General features: G+C 43.0%; 1 protein-coding gene and 1 long non-coding RNA gene across 6 annotated transcripts in view; one reads left to right on the plus strand and one right to left on the minus strand.

The window, feature by feature from the left end:
• The window catches only part of PHLDB2 (pleckstrin homology like domain family B member 2), a 231668-nt gene that overhangs the window by 114054 nt on the left and 101946 nt on the right, over nt 1-15668 (plus strand). Inside the window, exon 1 of one of the 5 annotated variants that reach the window (XM_045036923.1) lies at nt 6678-6812. The exons of 2 other annotated variants lie outside the window; for them this stretch is intronic. Coding sequence is in view for 1 of the 3 variants with exons in the window: in XM_045036920.1 (XP_044892855.1) it covers nt 8168-8171 (4 nt within the window). In the remaining 2 variants the exon portion in view is untranslated. Of the gene's footprint in view, nt 1-6677; nt 6813-7014; nt 7149-7845; nt 8172-15668 lie in introns of those variants that run through there. 2 more of the 5 variants (XM_045036922.1, XM_045036920.1) reach the window with 2 other exon arrangements.
• LOC123379951 lies at nt 677-6443 on the minus strand. Its single transcript, XR_006585054.1, has 2 exons — nt 6326-6443; nt 677-6181 (listed from the first exon to the last, which is right to left on the minus strand). It is a non-coding gene; the product is annotated as an uncharacterized LOC123379951 (long non-coding RNA).

The raw sequence follows: 15668 nt of genomic DNA on the forward strand, positions 1-15668 counted from the left end.
TATTATAGCATAGCATCAGGGAGTTTGAAATCAAGGAATGGGACAACTGGAGAGAGATGAAAGTCAGATGAAAGAAAAAATGAAGAGGAGAGACAGAGAAGCTGAGTTTCCTGTGGTATTGAGGAGTGGTGCTCACAGAGTATTGCTTTTTTCTGTGATGAGCAGATAAGCTACAAAGAAAACTCCTTGTTTTAAGTCTGCTATACTGGAAAAGTAAATCAATTCAGGCTCTTCAAGTGATTAGAAAAGAAAAATGGGCCTGATAAACACTGCTGGGATAGGTTGATTAAAGTTTGCGCGCGCACACACACACACACACACACACACACACACACACACACAAAGCGTCCTTTTCCTACCTGATTCCAATACAAACTCACAGAAAAGGTTGGGGGCAGGGGAGAAAGATAACATTTGATGCAGAAATTAATCAGATGTTTCAAATGTATTTAGATTATTCTCATAATTAGAGAAACAATCTTAATAGTTCGAACATAAAGCTGTACAGGGGGGAAAATGTCCACTTTAACTTTGGTTAATATTATGGTGTTAATTTGAAGAGCTAAGGTATTTTGTATACTTCATATGTTTAAATATACATTTGAGAACACAGAGTAAAATCCAAATATCCAATAAGGTTGTTGAAATAAAAAACACATCAAAGATGCTTAAAAAAAATGGTAGGAAGCAAAATCTTTATTTCCATAGTACAATCATTTAATGACTTTGAGCTTCCTGGCAACCAGGATACAAAGGGAAACATGGGTTTACACAGTTCTCCTTAACAACAATGGCAAATCCACTGTGAAAGTAGACAAAATACCTTTTCTAAGAAATGAAGGAACATCGATTTTTTAAGAAAGAGAAACTTTATTTTAGTACTAAATTCTAAAATGAGTTTATGATGTGGAACTCAACATAGGATAATCCAAACAAAATGGTTGATGTCATTGACAACAGTTCCACAAGAGAAGACAAGTGTGGTTGGAAACGACTCTTTCAGTGAGGACTTTAAATATGCCAGACATGGAAAGAAAAGAACTGCATGATCTCACTTATATGTGGAATCTAAGGGTCGATTACATAGAAGCAGAGAGCAGAAAGGTGATAACTGGGGGCAGAGAGATGGGGAAAATGGGTGGGGAAAGTGGGGACATGCTGGTCAAAGAGTATAGAGTTGAAGTTAAAAGTATAAATAAGTCTAGAGATCTAATGTACAACATGATGACTATAGTTAATAATATTGTATTGAATATTGGAAAATTGATAAGAGGGTAGATTTCAGGTGTCCTTACCACCCACACAAATAAGGTAACTATGTGAGAAGATATGTTAGACTTAGTAAACCTTTTACTATTTGTATGTCCATGAAATCATCATGTTGCCTTAAATATATACCATTTTTATTTTTAAAAAAAAGGAAAAAAAAAAAACTACACTTTCGTGTGTTCCCTGGGTGCTACCTATCTCCTGTGGAAAGCATGGTGCCTTATCACATTCATTCATTAAAATACGAGTCAGGTATTATCAGTCTCATTTTTCAGAAAAGAAGCTTGTTTCTTAATGAAAGTAAGTAACACATTCAAATGGGGCTGAGTCAGGGTTTAAACCAAGGGCTGTCTGACTCCATGACCAGTGATCTTTCCATTGCACTCTGCAAATAAAAAATTCTTGATTCTTTATATAGGCTTGGGGCACCTAGGTGGCTCAGTAGTTTAAGCTTCTGACTTCGGCTCAGGTCATGATCTTGCAGCTTAGGGGTTGGAGTCCTGTGTAAGTGCTCTGTGTTGACAGTTCAGAGCCTGGAGCTTGCTTTGGATTCTATCTCCTTCTCTCTCTGCCTCTCCCCCACCCATGCTCTGTCTCTCTCGCTCTCTCAAAAGTAAAAATAAACGTAAAAAAAAAAAAAAAAAAAACCCTTGATTCTTTATATAGGATTAATATTAAAGAGAACATCAGTACAAGTAGCTGTTCCACAAGTTGGACTGGGGTTGAGAATGGCCCAAGTTACTAGCTACAAAGATGTGTTAGGCTATCACTGCAGAGAGAGGAAGAGATGTTCAGGTTCAGGACATGAGTTAATCAGGTCCAACTGGTGTTTGCTGATGAGAGGGCACAATAGCAAAATTAATTCCAAATGCAATAACTCATAAGGAATTTACAATATCACTTTGTGCAACATTTCTCCATTTCCTACTTCAGGGGAGGAAACAGCAAAGTAAAATCAGGTATTGCAACCACTCCAGATCCTAGAGAAGGGGACAGGGAAGGAAGTTCAGCTGTGTTGTTTACAACACCAAATCCTACTGGACAATAGAGAAGGGCAGATAGAGTGAGGTGTGGCTCTGGTCTGGGATTACTTAGGGGACTTCATTGTAAAGAACCCAGGAAATGGAAAAAGTAGAAGAAAAGAGCTCATTTTTTTTCTATTTTTAAAAATATCATAATTAAAAGAAATTCTGATAATAAGAATTATTACATAATAGCTGGTGTTACATTTTGAGTGTCTTCTCCACATTTTAAGATGCTTGGGGTCTGCATTTCACATTTAGTTTAAGCTTTGCACCTTTCGGGGGACCGCTTCATCTCAGGCACCCGTGGAATAATGAAAGCTATTGAAAACCACACGAACGCAAGCAGGAGTGAGACGTACCACTGGCTTTAGTCACTTTAAAAAGTCACCTGTTGGGATGAGCCCTGGGTGTTGTACGGAAACCAATTTGACAGTAAATTATATTTAATATAAAAAAATAAAAATAGGATAAAAATTTTAAAATAATAAAATAAAATGTTAGAAAAAAAAAGTCACCGTGAATAAATACTCTTTGAGCCCCTCCCATGTATGTGTCTTAGAGTATCCTTGACACAAATATGAATCAAATGATCCCTCTAGCCTTGAAGGAGGTTGGCTACAGTAAAAGAGAGATGGCAACAAATAAAACAAGGCAGTGAGAGGGGGCCAATGAGGATCAAGTTTTTTGCTTTGTGATTTACAAATTAATCTTTATACAGAAATTTCCCCTGATACATCATTCCTACTTAAAGAGGTAGAGCAGAGTATTTAAGAGCATAGTCTAGAACCATCTGGCCCGTGTTAAAATTCTGATTCTACCAGCTTATTAACTGAGTGACCATTAACTCTTCTGTGCCTCATTTTTTTTTTTTCGGTTTTAAAATGGGAGTAATAGCACTTACCTTGGAGGGTTGTTATAGGATTCAACTCATTAATACTCTAATATATTTGGAAGAGTGCTTGGTATAGACAATAACCGTTGCTCTGAATGAATGTTAGCTACCTTCTCTCAGATATGAATGCTGTCAACTTAATTGTGGTCATTAATTATGGTAGAGTATGTCCACCAACACAGACATTCTGATAATAAGAATTATCACATAATAGCTGGTATTACATTGAGTGTCTTCTCCACATTTTAAGATGCTTGGGGTCTGCATTTCACATTTAGTTTAAGCTTTGCACCTTTCGGGGGACCGCTTCATCTCAGGAGCCCGTGGAATAATGAAAGCTATTGAAAACCACACGAACGCAAGCTGGAGTGAGACGTACCACTGGCTTTAGTCACTTTAAAAAGTCACCTGTTGGGATGAGCCCTGGGTGTTGTACGGAAACCAATTTGACAGTAAATTATATTTAATATAAAAAAATAAAAATAGGATAAAAATTTTAAAATAATAAAATAAAATATTAGAAAAAAAAAGTCACAGTGAATAAATATTCTTTGAGCCCCTCCCATGTATGTGTTGGTAAACATACTCCTCAGACCCTTTGGGGGAGCACAACCATCTCGAAAATGTCTATCTGGTCAACTGGCATCATTCTGGGCAAGGAAATATTTGCAACCATGTGCTCTGGCCCAAAGCTACCATGCACACTAAATGCCAGCCATCATTCTAGGGGCATCGGGAATCTATCACTGGAGAGAACAGACAAAAATCCCTGCCTGCCCAGAACTCCTGTTCTAGTGAGGAGAGTTAGACAACAAATACAACTTTTAAAGGACATTTTATAATATTATAGAAGGTAAACGTTCTGTCAATAAAACACTAAAGAAAGCTTACTATATGAAGAATGCATTTTTAATTTTAAAGACTGAGGGTAGGCCTGAGGGACATGGTGACAATTGATCAGGGTCTTGAAGGAAGTGAGGGAGCAAAACAGCTGGGGAGAGGACAAGTCCAGACAGAGAGGCCAGCTAGCATAAAAGCCCTGAGATGGAAGCATACCTGTCCAGGGATCTAGTCCAGGAATACCGAGGAGGCCACTGTGGCAGCAGCTAAGTAAGTGAAGTGAGAGAAGTGGGAGCTGAGCCTAGAGAAAGGCAGATCACGTATCGTCCTTCCGGGCTATTGTATGGACTTTCGCTTTTGTTCTGATTGAGATGGGGTTCATCGCAGGGTTTTGAGCAGAAGAGGGCTATGAGCTTCCTGTTGAAAGGGATTGCTCTGGCTGCTGTGTTGAGAAGAGCCCAGAGAGGGGGGGCAAAAGTAGAAACAGGGTTAGGGCAATCAAAGTGAAGACATGATGGTAGGTTAGACCTGGGTGGTAAGAACAGTGGTGGTGCTAAGCAGTTGAATTCTCGGACTTCTTTTGAAGTAGAGCTAAAAGGATTTCCTGACGGATTGGATTGGAAATGCAAGAGAAATAGAAAATCAAAGATGATACCAAGGTTTTAGGCCTGATAGGAGTGAGACTTGAGTTTGGACAGGTTGGGTGGGGGACAGAGGGAGGACTCTCAGGATGTCAGCGTTGGAAATGTTCAGTGGGAGAAGCCCTATAGGCATCCAAGTGAGCAGCTGCCTGAAGCCTGCAGTTCAGGGGAGAACGCCCGGCTGGAGGTGAGATTTGGGAGTCGTTACCACATAGGTGGTATTTAGTGCCATGAAACAGGATGAGATCACCATGGGAGAGAGTGTGGATAGACAAGAGATCCAAAGTCCAAACCCTGGGCACTCCACAGCTCAGCGGCTGGGGGAAAAGAAGGGACAGGCAAAGGTTAGGAATAAAGCCATGAAAACATGGTGGTGTGGAAGTCAAAACCGTTTCCAGGAGGAGAAAGTGATCAACTGTTAATTGCTGCTGACTGTCCAAGTGAGGTAAAGACTGAAACACCTTTTGATTTGAGAGTTTGATCTCGGTAAGAAGAATTTGAGGGACGTGGTCAAAGCAAAAGCCTGACTGGAGTAAATGGGAGGACAGCACATGGAGACGGCTTTTGTTAACAATTCTTTGTTTTGTTTTTAAAGTTTATTTGTTTATTTTGAGAGCGTGCAAGCAGGGTAGGGGCAGAGAGAGGGAGAAAGAATCCCTAGCAGGCTATCAGCGCAAAGCCTGATGTGGGGCTTGAACTCATGAACCATGAGACCTGAGTGGAGGTCAGATGTGTGAGCCATTGAACCGCCCAGGTGCCCCTTGTGAAAATTCTTTACAGGCATTTTGCTATAGCAGAGCAGAAGAGGGGCAAGTGGCTGGTGGGGGAAGGGGATTCAAGAGGTTTTTTTTTGTTTTTAAGATGGGAGAAGTAGCATGATTTTATGTAGATGGAGATGATCCAATAAAGGGAGAAAATTAATGAGGTAGGAGAAGAGAGGACTGCAGGAGCACTTAACCTTTGGATTGGCCTCTGTATGTTTCTGTGGGGCAAAGAGCCAGGACCGGGTGGGGGTAGGGTAGTTCTATAAAACACCAAGCAGTTCATAGATGAGTCTCTCCCTGAAATTAGAAATCAGGCTTTTTCTTGCACAAACGAAAAGTGCATTAAATAAGCCATTTGTTGGGTGACTACTAGGGCCACTCATGGTGTCAGGTACTTTGCCTACATTATGCAAAACCTTATTAACCGACTTCCAGCATCAGTATCATTATTACTACACCGTAGACCAAGAAACTGTTACTAGGGGCTAAAACAACTCCCCCCAAACCATACAGAGCATAAGTTAAATAGCTTGCATTTCATGGTGCTCTCTTCCTTGCTTCTGCGGGTTCCTCGAGGGCCGGCGGCCTTTATCTTTGTAACCCCAGAGAAGGGCTCCCGACTTGGCAGAGGCTCACATTACCGCGTGCCCAGATGGACCGCGGATTGCCCTGGGTCCATTTCGGTGCCTTCGTCCGAGGCACTCGGTGGAGGCCATTCACCACCAGCATTGTTCTCATTGGTTGCAGCAACTGAGGAAAAAAAAAAAAGTTGGAAAACAGAAACTTTCAAAAGAAATTACCGAAAGGAAATCAGAATTAGTTCCAATCATCAGCCTTTAGCTGAGGCCATTTCCCAAGGAGCTCGCAAAGCTGCTCTTCTGACGCATCAGGTACCTGCCCGCGGGCGAACTGTCGGGAGCAGGTGAGGTGTGGTCACCTGGAGTTTCCCAGTTGAAACTTCACGTCGGGCGAGGAAATCATCACCCGAGGACGTGTACCCTCCCGCCCTTCTTCCAGCTCGTAAAAAAAAAAAAAAGAAAGAAAGAAAAGAAAAAGGCTGCCACAAACGTCTCTAGCGCGGGACTGTAAAGGCACTAGAGGCGGCTTTGAGAACTGGCGCCGGGAGCCGGGGCGAGCAGCCAGGCTCCTCCAGCAGCCGTGAAAAGCCCGACTGCACACCGCCCGCGAGCTGGGCGGCTCACCGCCTTACCGCCTCGAGTTCCAGGGTGCCCGCCGTGGTGGCTGCGAAGGGGCCGGGGCCCGGGAGCGCGGCGCGCGGAGCCCACCACCGCGGCCCGAGGGGGAGCGCACGGCGTGGCGTGGCTCACCGAGCGCGCCTTCCCGCCCTGGCCGCCGGGACCCCGTCGCGCCGCAGCGCCAGGTGAGGAGGGGGGGCGGAGGCCGGCGGGCAGGAGGGGGCGGCGCCGGCTCCCGGTGTCCGGGCCGCGCCCCTGGGGGGCGCTGCCTCCCCCGCGCGGAGTTGGTCGCCGCCGGTTGCGCGGCGGAGGGCTGGGGGCGGAGAGGAGGCAGTGGCCGCCGGGGCCGAGGAGGGGCGCGCTGACTGCGCACCGCTAGCCCGGAGTGGCCGGACGGCGGCGGCTGGAGCTGCGGCGGGGCCCGGCCTGGGGGGCCGGGGCCGGAGGGAGGGCGGGGGCCGGGGCCAGGCGAGAGGGCGGCGGGGCCGGTGGAGAGCCGCGGCTCGAGGAAAGATGAGACGGTGAGTGGGAGCCGGGGACGCGGAGTTGCTTTGCTTCTCTTGCAGGCTGTAGGGACAAAAGCCCGGGCTGGGGTTAGCGGAACCCTGGCCGCGCAGTTTGGGGGGCCCTGGACCCCGGTGGATGGCTGGACCCTGCAGGAGAGTGTCGGCGTAGGGGAGACTCTCACTGAGTGATTGCAGGGAACGGGCGGGATTTGGGGGGGCACTGGAGGCAACTTTTGCCCAGAACTCTGGAATGACCAAGGGGAGAGGTATGGGGATCTTCGGTGGAGAGCTGCTTTGTCGCGATGGGCGGAGGAAAGAGAAGGTCTGCTGCAGGATGGTGTGGGGCGCGGGATTCAGAAAAAGACCCCCCTCCGCCCCCAAATATCTGACTGGCTGCGCTTCTGATTCCACTGTTTCAAAAGTGGGTCTCGCAAGTTTGAACCGTGCAGAACCTCAGATTCCGATCTCCAAAAGTTTGTGGTCTGGCGGTCTCCGCAGCCCTGGAGACAGCGGCTGGAGGAAGCATTGGGGAATGTCCTGAACCCCTGTTTCACCCGCGTCGGGCAGGGCGGAGGCGCGGCTGAAATGTTTGCTGGTGCATTCAATAACTTAGCTCCAGCAGTCATCACTTTAAATTAAAGTGTCCAGGAGCTGGCTAACTCCCGCCACCGCCAGGCAATTAAAAGGCTGACAGGCTGTCCCTTCCAGGGTGGAGGTGTTCTGTTTGAAAGAGCTTCGGAAGTCCAACCTGCTTCCAGAGCCTGCCCATCTACCTTTCTTATGTGGAAGAGGGAACTGTGCCCGCAGCCTTTTAAATCAGTAGACTGGCCTGGGGCTGGAAATACTCTGGGCAGGCCCTGCCCTCATCCCTGGAAGTCTTCCTCCGGCAGCTCTGAAGTAGCTCTCACGAGTTCTAGAATGCACAGCTCATCACTGCCAAGCGCGGCTGGGAGTGGAACTAGAAGAAGCAGCGTACGAATGTGGATTCCTTTTAGGAGAAGTATTTGTCAGCCATATTTCCCTTCATTCTATAAATGTGTAAGTTGCGGACACTTCTTTTCAAGTACTGGAGTGTAACTTCGAGCTTCCTCGTTCGGTCTAATTTAGGTGTTTGACATATGTCCCTGAGATTCTGACTTTGTCTGAGTTCAGCTGGGAGCGATCTAAATGAAGTTCAGTTTCAGAGGGTTAAACGTTTGCCCTGAGAGCCCTTGAATTCTTGCTTCCTGGTAGGATAGCAACAGAGTAGTTGGATTTGGGATAAATAAACCTTTAGAGTTGCCCAGTATTTTAACAAAATGGCTATATCCCTGGTACCGTTGCCGTCAATTATGTAAATATTTGTTTGATTAAAGAGCTGAGTTCTTTGAAAAGTAACAGTTGTGTCTATTCAAGATTCCCTTTTCATATCCTGGACTTAGCTCTTTAAAAGCATTTTTTTTTCACCTTACATTTTTAATGTGGAAATGTAAACATTATATGTACTTTAGAAACTCTGTAAAGTTCTCAAAACGTGTACAACTGGCATTTCCTTTAAAACCAAGGAGAGTTGAGTTCTTGCTCTTAGTTGACTGCTGTAGCCTTCACCTCCTGAGACCCAGAGGTTTGCAAATCTCAGCCTTTCTCACCAATGGGAAAATGAGATGTTTGGTTAAGAGTAGTAATCATTTCAGTTTGCAGCCTTCAGTCTGTTTCATGCAGCTGGCAACTGCTGTTCCTTTGGGCTGAGGACTGAAGGACTGTAGGGAGGGGGTGTCTCTTGGATGCCTGTTTAAAGTGGTGGAGGAGAAAGATACTTGGGGCATTGAGCTAAGAGTTTGCTAAGCCCTATCTTAAAGGATATAGACCAAAGCCAGAACTTATTAGCATCCTTTGCGGAAACATTTTTTATTTACTGGCTTTGCACAAGAGAAGGAAGAAACAGCCAAAGTGCTTAAACCAACCATTGGTTTTCCTTATTCTCGTCAAAGCCCTATCGTGAAGTCTCTAAGCAAGGACTGATTCTAAAGTGTACTAGGGAAGTTATTGTGAAAAACGTGATTCCTTTGGGATACTTTTAAAGAGCAGCTGAAATTGTGTGCTAATTTTCAACCCTTAGCAGGGAAGCGTGCTATGAACGATTTGTAAAGGCTGTGCTTTGTACTTCTTCCAAGTGGAATACATGTGCTTTATAAACCTGACTGTTAGGTCTTGGTGTACTTTACTTATTAATAGTGTAAATGTCACCCATCTGAAACTAACAACAACAACAAAAATACTTCTAAGTGATGTGCATTATTTTAAAGCCCTGATATCCAGTATAGCAGTGGTCCTCAATTGGAAGTGGGGGTAGCTTTTGCTCCCCAAGGGATATTGGCTAACGTATGGAGACATTTTTGGTTGTCCATCTGGAGGTAGAGAACAGCCCACCCCCTGCCAACTGGGCTGACATCTATGGTGGGTAGAGGCCTCAGCTACTATGTAATATCCTACAGTGCACAGAACAGTCACAAAGAATTCTCTAGCCCCCAAAATCTAGAATACTGCTCCAGAATAATACACTAAAATACCAGAGTATTACCTCGTGGGCATCTGTTAATAAGATTAGGGATCTTAATCTAATTTGGATCCTCAAGAAACCAACTGTGTTCTTGTTAAACACAAGAGACCATGTCATAGAAGCCTTTTTGTCAGCACCAGATTCTTTTGCCATTGGCATTAAGAGTCTTAATATACCAAAGATGTGAAAGAACTTGTGTTCATCGACAACTTTGTTCACTTAAAAATCACAGAATTTGGGAGTATTAGACTACAGGGGAGCCTCAGAGATCACCAAGTTCCACCTTCTTATTTTATAGATGTGAAAACAGAGATGCCTGGAGATTAGTGACTCATAAGATCACACATGAGTTTGTGGCAGACTTAGTCCTGGGTACAACCCAGAATTAGGGAGTTTGGCAATTGATGTTCAAGCAACTGTAATTTTTTTTTTATTAGTGGACCTGACCCTTTGTGAGCATTTAGAGGTACCGTTCTTCATGAGGAAATAAATAAACCCTTTGGGGAAGAGTAACATTAGCCATGGTGACTGTGGAGCATATGCCTGGGTGTGTCAGCCCTAAGAAGGAGATAATTCCATTGTGTGATCTGTGACACTCTAAGTCTGATGCCTACACTACCCTTCCCATGGCAGAGTGGGCAACAGATGGTTCCACAAGGCTAGCAGATGCTGCTTTTGAATCCAGGTACAAAATAGAAACATTTGAGATTTTCCATCCCTCCCTGCCTCATGGCTTAAGAGTCGAGTACATGAATGGATAGGAGGGAAATGAGAGAGGCCTCCTGGGTATGAGGTTTGGAAAGCCACCTGGCATATAAGGAAATGAGCAGTTGTGGGGGCAATTCATAAGCTGATGAATGGCCGTCTACAATAAGTAGGATTGCAAAGAACTTGGGTTAGGAATCTGAAGACCATTCAAGTTTAGCTATCCTTTGGGCGAGTAAGACAAAATAATCCTGAGAATAAAAGGAAATCCTCTTATCTGACTCCTTTGCCTCCAATGCACTCACTTGACTGGGTAGTGCGGGGCCTGCAAGTCACATCTAACTCCTATGCCACTGTTACTTTCTTATACCCCAGTCTCTACCATTCCATCCATTTCCGTGATGGGGAAGAATATGACAATAGTGTAAAGCTATTGTTAATTTTCTGGGAGAGTTTAAAAAAGCGTGGCGTTTGTGAATGGCTCTGTTTATAGAAAGGGTTATCTCCATGAGTTTTGAAAGATCAAAAAATCTGTGCCCATATTGCCTGATCAATTACAAACATGTACTCACACATTTACATTTCTATGAGTAGCCATTAAGCCTGTGATTAGGAATTCTAGGGCTGTGTGCTAAGTGTTGCTGCCAGGGTAGTTATAATCAATCCAAGTCTGGGAGGTTCTGGCGTTAGAGGAGACTGTTTTAGTATGCCTTTCTTGGGAGAGGTCAGAACTCTGAACTGTGCTGAGGTAAGTTCTTATCATCTTGATGACTAGCCAATGGGTGCACCTCAAAGCCAAGTATGTGGTAGTGTATTTAGAAATGATTTGAAAGTGGTGACTTTTTTAAGGGGTCTGCGCCCTGCAGGTACTACAATAAAGAAGGGGGCAGCCTTCCCATGATCACCTTCCTTGTAGTTATTGTTGTTACTTTTGTTTCAGATGATGAGAGAGAAGACATGAGTTGGCTTTGTTTTGTTTTTTAAATAACTGTTGGCTGGAAATATTTATTGGCATCTGAGTAATGTGACTCTTGTCTTTTGAAAATGAATAAGACCAAAAATGGTAGCTCAGGGTGTCTCATCCCTTCAAGATAAACAGACAAGAACTTGTCTTTGTCACACAGGATTTGAATCCTCTAGGGGTTAATTTCAGTTGTTTTCATGATATTTAGGGATGTTTCTTACATGCTGAAAAGAAGCTTTGTGCTTTATGTGCTTTAAAGGCAAGATTTTATCTATAGCAGCTAGTGGTCAATAATAGAAACCCAAGTTTAAAACTCATTTTATTGAGGTTTTGGTGGGAAAGCCAGTGTTTGGAGAAGCTTGCTGTACAAAGAAACAGATAAGTAAGACCTAGAATAGCAAGCAAAGTTACACGGAAACGTTTTGGAGAGTTTTTTACAAGAGCTATTTTTTTTTTTCTTTAGAGTGTGAAAGTTGATTTATTACACAAACTGCTGCTTTTTTCTTACTTTGCAAATGAAGGGGAAGGAAAAGTTTGTGCATGCCAATATTTAATATCATTACCTCAAGCAGGGTCAGCCTTTTCTGAGACTTGCTGCTAAATCTGGAGTTCAGCAGAAATTAGTGTTGATCAGCTTAGAATATTTGGTTTACACATTGTGTGTGACTTCTCCAGATGGTAGTATGCTTGTGGAGTTAACATATGGAATGGCAAAAAGCTAAAGGTTACAAGATTTTTCCTAGGTGTGTTTCTTGACCAGTGTACTGCTAAAACAACGGCAGGTAAAAAGCAGAGGAAAGCCTGCTCCTGCATTCTTTTGGCCAGTTCAGACCCAGTGTGAATAGTGCTTCATAGCCAAGAGATACTCAGAGGAGACTGGGAAGTGATGTCTGGCTGCCACACTGCTTACGTCATTGCAGAAGTAGGTTTTCGAAAACAGCTTAAGATTTATTAAGGAAATTGCAAGCCATGGGAATGCAGAACACATATTTCTTATACATCACGCTGAATCAAATACCCGTATTATATTGCATTAATGTAACTCTGACCAGGCCTTTGTCCCACTCTGTTATGCTGAAACAATTTACCACGCCCTTGGAATGTCATGGGCAACGGCACCGGTGCAAGCTTTTCCCAATTAGGTAGCTGCTACCTTATCACTAAAACATGTTTCTGTCCTTTGGTCATTTCCATGTCCTGCATTGTATAACTGGCACTCCTGTGTTATTTAACCAGTATCTATCTGTTGCTCCAGAAAGTTGGAGCAGAAAGAACACCCAGTTCACCCTTACCATTTGAAATGTGGGAAACCTCAGCTAACACAAGGTGAAGACAGGAGTGACTTGCTCCCGCTCTAACTTCTGTTGGTGATTTTGGCAGAACCAGGACTAGGACGGGTCTCCTGACTCATGTTCCTGGCAGTCTGTCCAGTGTTCTTTCTACTATTTTGGCCATTACAATAAGAATAACACCCTAAGGAAACCATTTCCTTTATTAGGTCTTTTGGCCAGAGCTATAAACAACTGCATTGATTAAATTTAATTTAGTTAGTTGATTATAGATCTCTGCTGGTTCAAGTCCTTTCTCTTATCCTTTTGAGCAACGTATGGTCCAAAGGTAGGCATCAGGAGAGGGGAAAATTAAATGTCTTATAATACCCATTCCCTGTAATCAATCATTAAGTAATGAAGGCATGGTATCATTACTGTTTTGTTTACTTTATGGTATTTTTAAAATCCATCGGCTCAATTTTTGAGTTGAAGGGAAAAACACAACTATGGAAGATGTGGTCCCCTTGTGTTCCATCTCTCCTGAGCCTACATGCTCCGACTATTCTCAGTTCGTAAGTTTTGGGTAAGAGAATGGGAAATGTAGTGTTTTGGGTTTTGGCGAGTGTTACTTCGGAAGATTACAAAATGACTCTTAAGAGAGTGTATTTTGATCAGACACTGGAATGGGGGGACAGGGTGGTGGAAAGATCAGAGTTTGGTCCCATAGACTCTCAGCTTCCAATTCAAGTCCCTAGGGGTGGTTTCAGGGCCAAGAGAGAGCATCTTTATTCCCTTGTGATCCTAGGGTCAATATTGTTCTTGTTGGAAATTGGATACTGGAGTACCCCTCTGCTTCAGGAAGTGGACCTGAAGGAGGGTGTACACACAGTCATGACCTCCGGTGTAGCTATTTTGTGACCCCCCCCCCACCTCTCTGGCTTTATCTTCACTGTAGTGATCATATAATAGGAGGATTCTTCCAGGTCTATAGTCAGAGTCACCTCAACCCAGGGATGAATTATTCCAATGATCAGAAGTAAGAAACATCTGGAAACATTGGATTTATTTGGGAAAATTTCAGGAATCTTCATGTTGACCAGAAACTGCTTTAGGATTCTATAAAGAACCCTAAAAATATGGGTCTATAGTTTCCTTTAACGCTCTCACTTTCAAAGAGGAAGTCACCTAATTTAAGAATCTACAAAGCATGTCAGTCTCTCTTAGCATAGATCTATAAAGTGTGAGTATTTAAGTTGTTTGAGGTTCACATTCCTCATTATATAGCAAGGTTGGCAGCTTTTGTGAATACTTTTACATTTTAACTGTCTGAAGAGATGGTTTTTCTTTGGGCACACATAGTGGTGAAATTTAGTTACTGCACCTAGCATTATCTTGCAAGCATTCCGAATATAACAAATGGCCTGACACTTGCAATTTGAACAGTGCATTTTTTTCTTTCAAATTTCTCCCACATACTTAAAAGACTCAGGTTTTAGGAGCTTAATTCACTATGATAGAGGGTTAACATTTCATACTTAAAAAAAATAAGCTAGGAGCCACCGATATGACCCTATCACGTTTTGTAAGTGAGCCACTGTAATTTTTAAGTCAGTATATGTTCATGTATTTTTATTCATATTGATTTGAAAAATGTATACATCTCACTTTTTAACTATTGTATTATGAGAAACTTTAAACATACCCAAAAGTTAACAGAATAATACAGTGAAATCTCATGTATCTTTCATATGTAATGCTAATCTTTGTTTCATGTGCAAACCTTACTTCTTCCCCCAAAATATGGATTGTTATCAACCAAATTTTAAACACTGTACTATTTCATTCATAAATAAATATATAACTCTAAAATATGTAACTCTTAAAATATAACTCTAAGAGATTAGGATTTTTTTTTAAGTTTATTTTGAGAGGGCAAGGGCGGGGAGGAGCAGAGAGAATCCCAAGCAGGCTCCTCGCTGTCCGAGCAGAGCCTGATGAGGGATTTGAACTCACAAATCCTGAGATCAGGACCTGAGCCGAAATCAAGAGTCAGAAGCTTAACCAACTGAGCCACCCAGGTGCCCCAGAAAAGTTAGGGATTTTTTTTTAAATGTAACTATATCATCAGCACACCTGAAAAAAATAGCAGTACTTATAATATCATCTGTGTTATTGTCAATGTTCAGAAACTCTCCTTAGTCTCTTTTAATCTAGTACAGTTCCCTCTCTGTCTTGTTCCTTTTTTCCCCTTGCCATATGCTGGTTGAAGACATTGGTTTGTTGTTTTTTTTTTTCTGTAGCCTTTCTCATATTCTAGATGTAAGTGATAGCATCTCTGTGGTGCTGTTTCGTATATTCCTTCGTGTCTCTTATTTTATATAATTGGAGACAGCATGCTTTGAGACCTTTCCTAGCATGTCACCGTGTTCAACTTAATTTATTATAAATGTATGTAGTATATATATTATATATATACACATGCTTCTTGGATTATTATTGTCTCTCTTTTTAAATATTGCTAAAGCTCCCTTAATAATGGTGTAAACATACATGTGAGTCTAACTGAGAAAAGTCACATCTTGGGGATTTAGGTAAAAGTCAGGAATTTTGTTGGTGGGAAGGGAATATGAATGGCCCATAGGTGTTTTGAGATTGTTTTTGCTTTGCCTCCTCCCTCTCGCCTTCCTCACTGGCTGGAGAGAGCTATGACAGGAAATCTATTGCCAAATTCCTTCGGGAGTCTAAGGAATATTTTAAAGTTCATACAAACAAGTCTTATTCAAGGAACTAGCACAAAATTTTTTTAAGGCCCATAACTGATGTTTTACCCTCTTCACTAAGAGTCCTCAAAGATTTTTAGGGACGCCTTGGGTGGCTCAGTTGTTTAAGTGTCCAATTCTCGATTTCGGCTCAGGTCATGATCTCATGGTTAGTGAGTTCGAGCCCCGAGTTGGACTCTACCCTGACAGTGTGGAGCCTGCTTGGGATTCTCCCTCTGCCCCTCCCCTGCTTTCTCTCTCTCTCTCTCTCTCTCTCTCTCTCTCTCTCTCTCAAAA

Source organism: Felis catus, chromosome C2 (genome assembly GCF_018350175.1).
Source record: "Felis catus isolate Fca126 chromosome C2, F.catus_Fca126_mat1.0, whole genome shotgun sequence".
NCBI lineage: Eukaryota > Metazoa > Chordata > Mammalia > Carnivora > Felidae > Felis > Felis catus.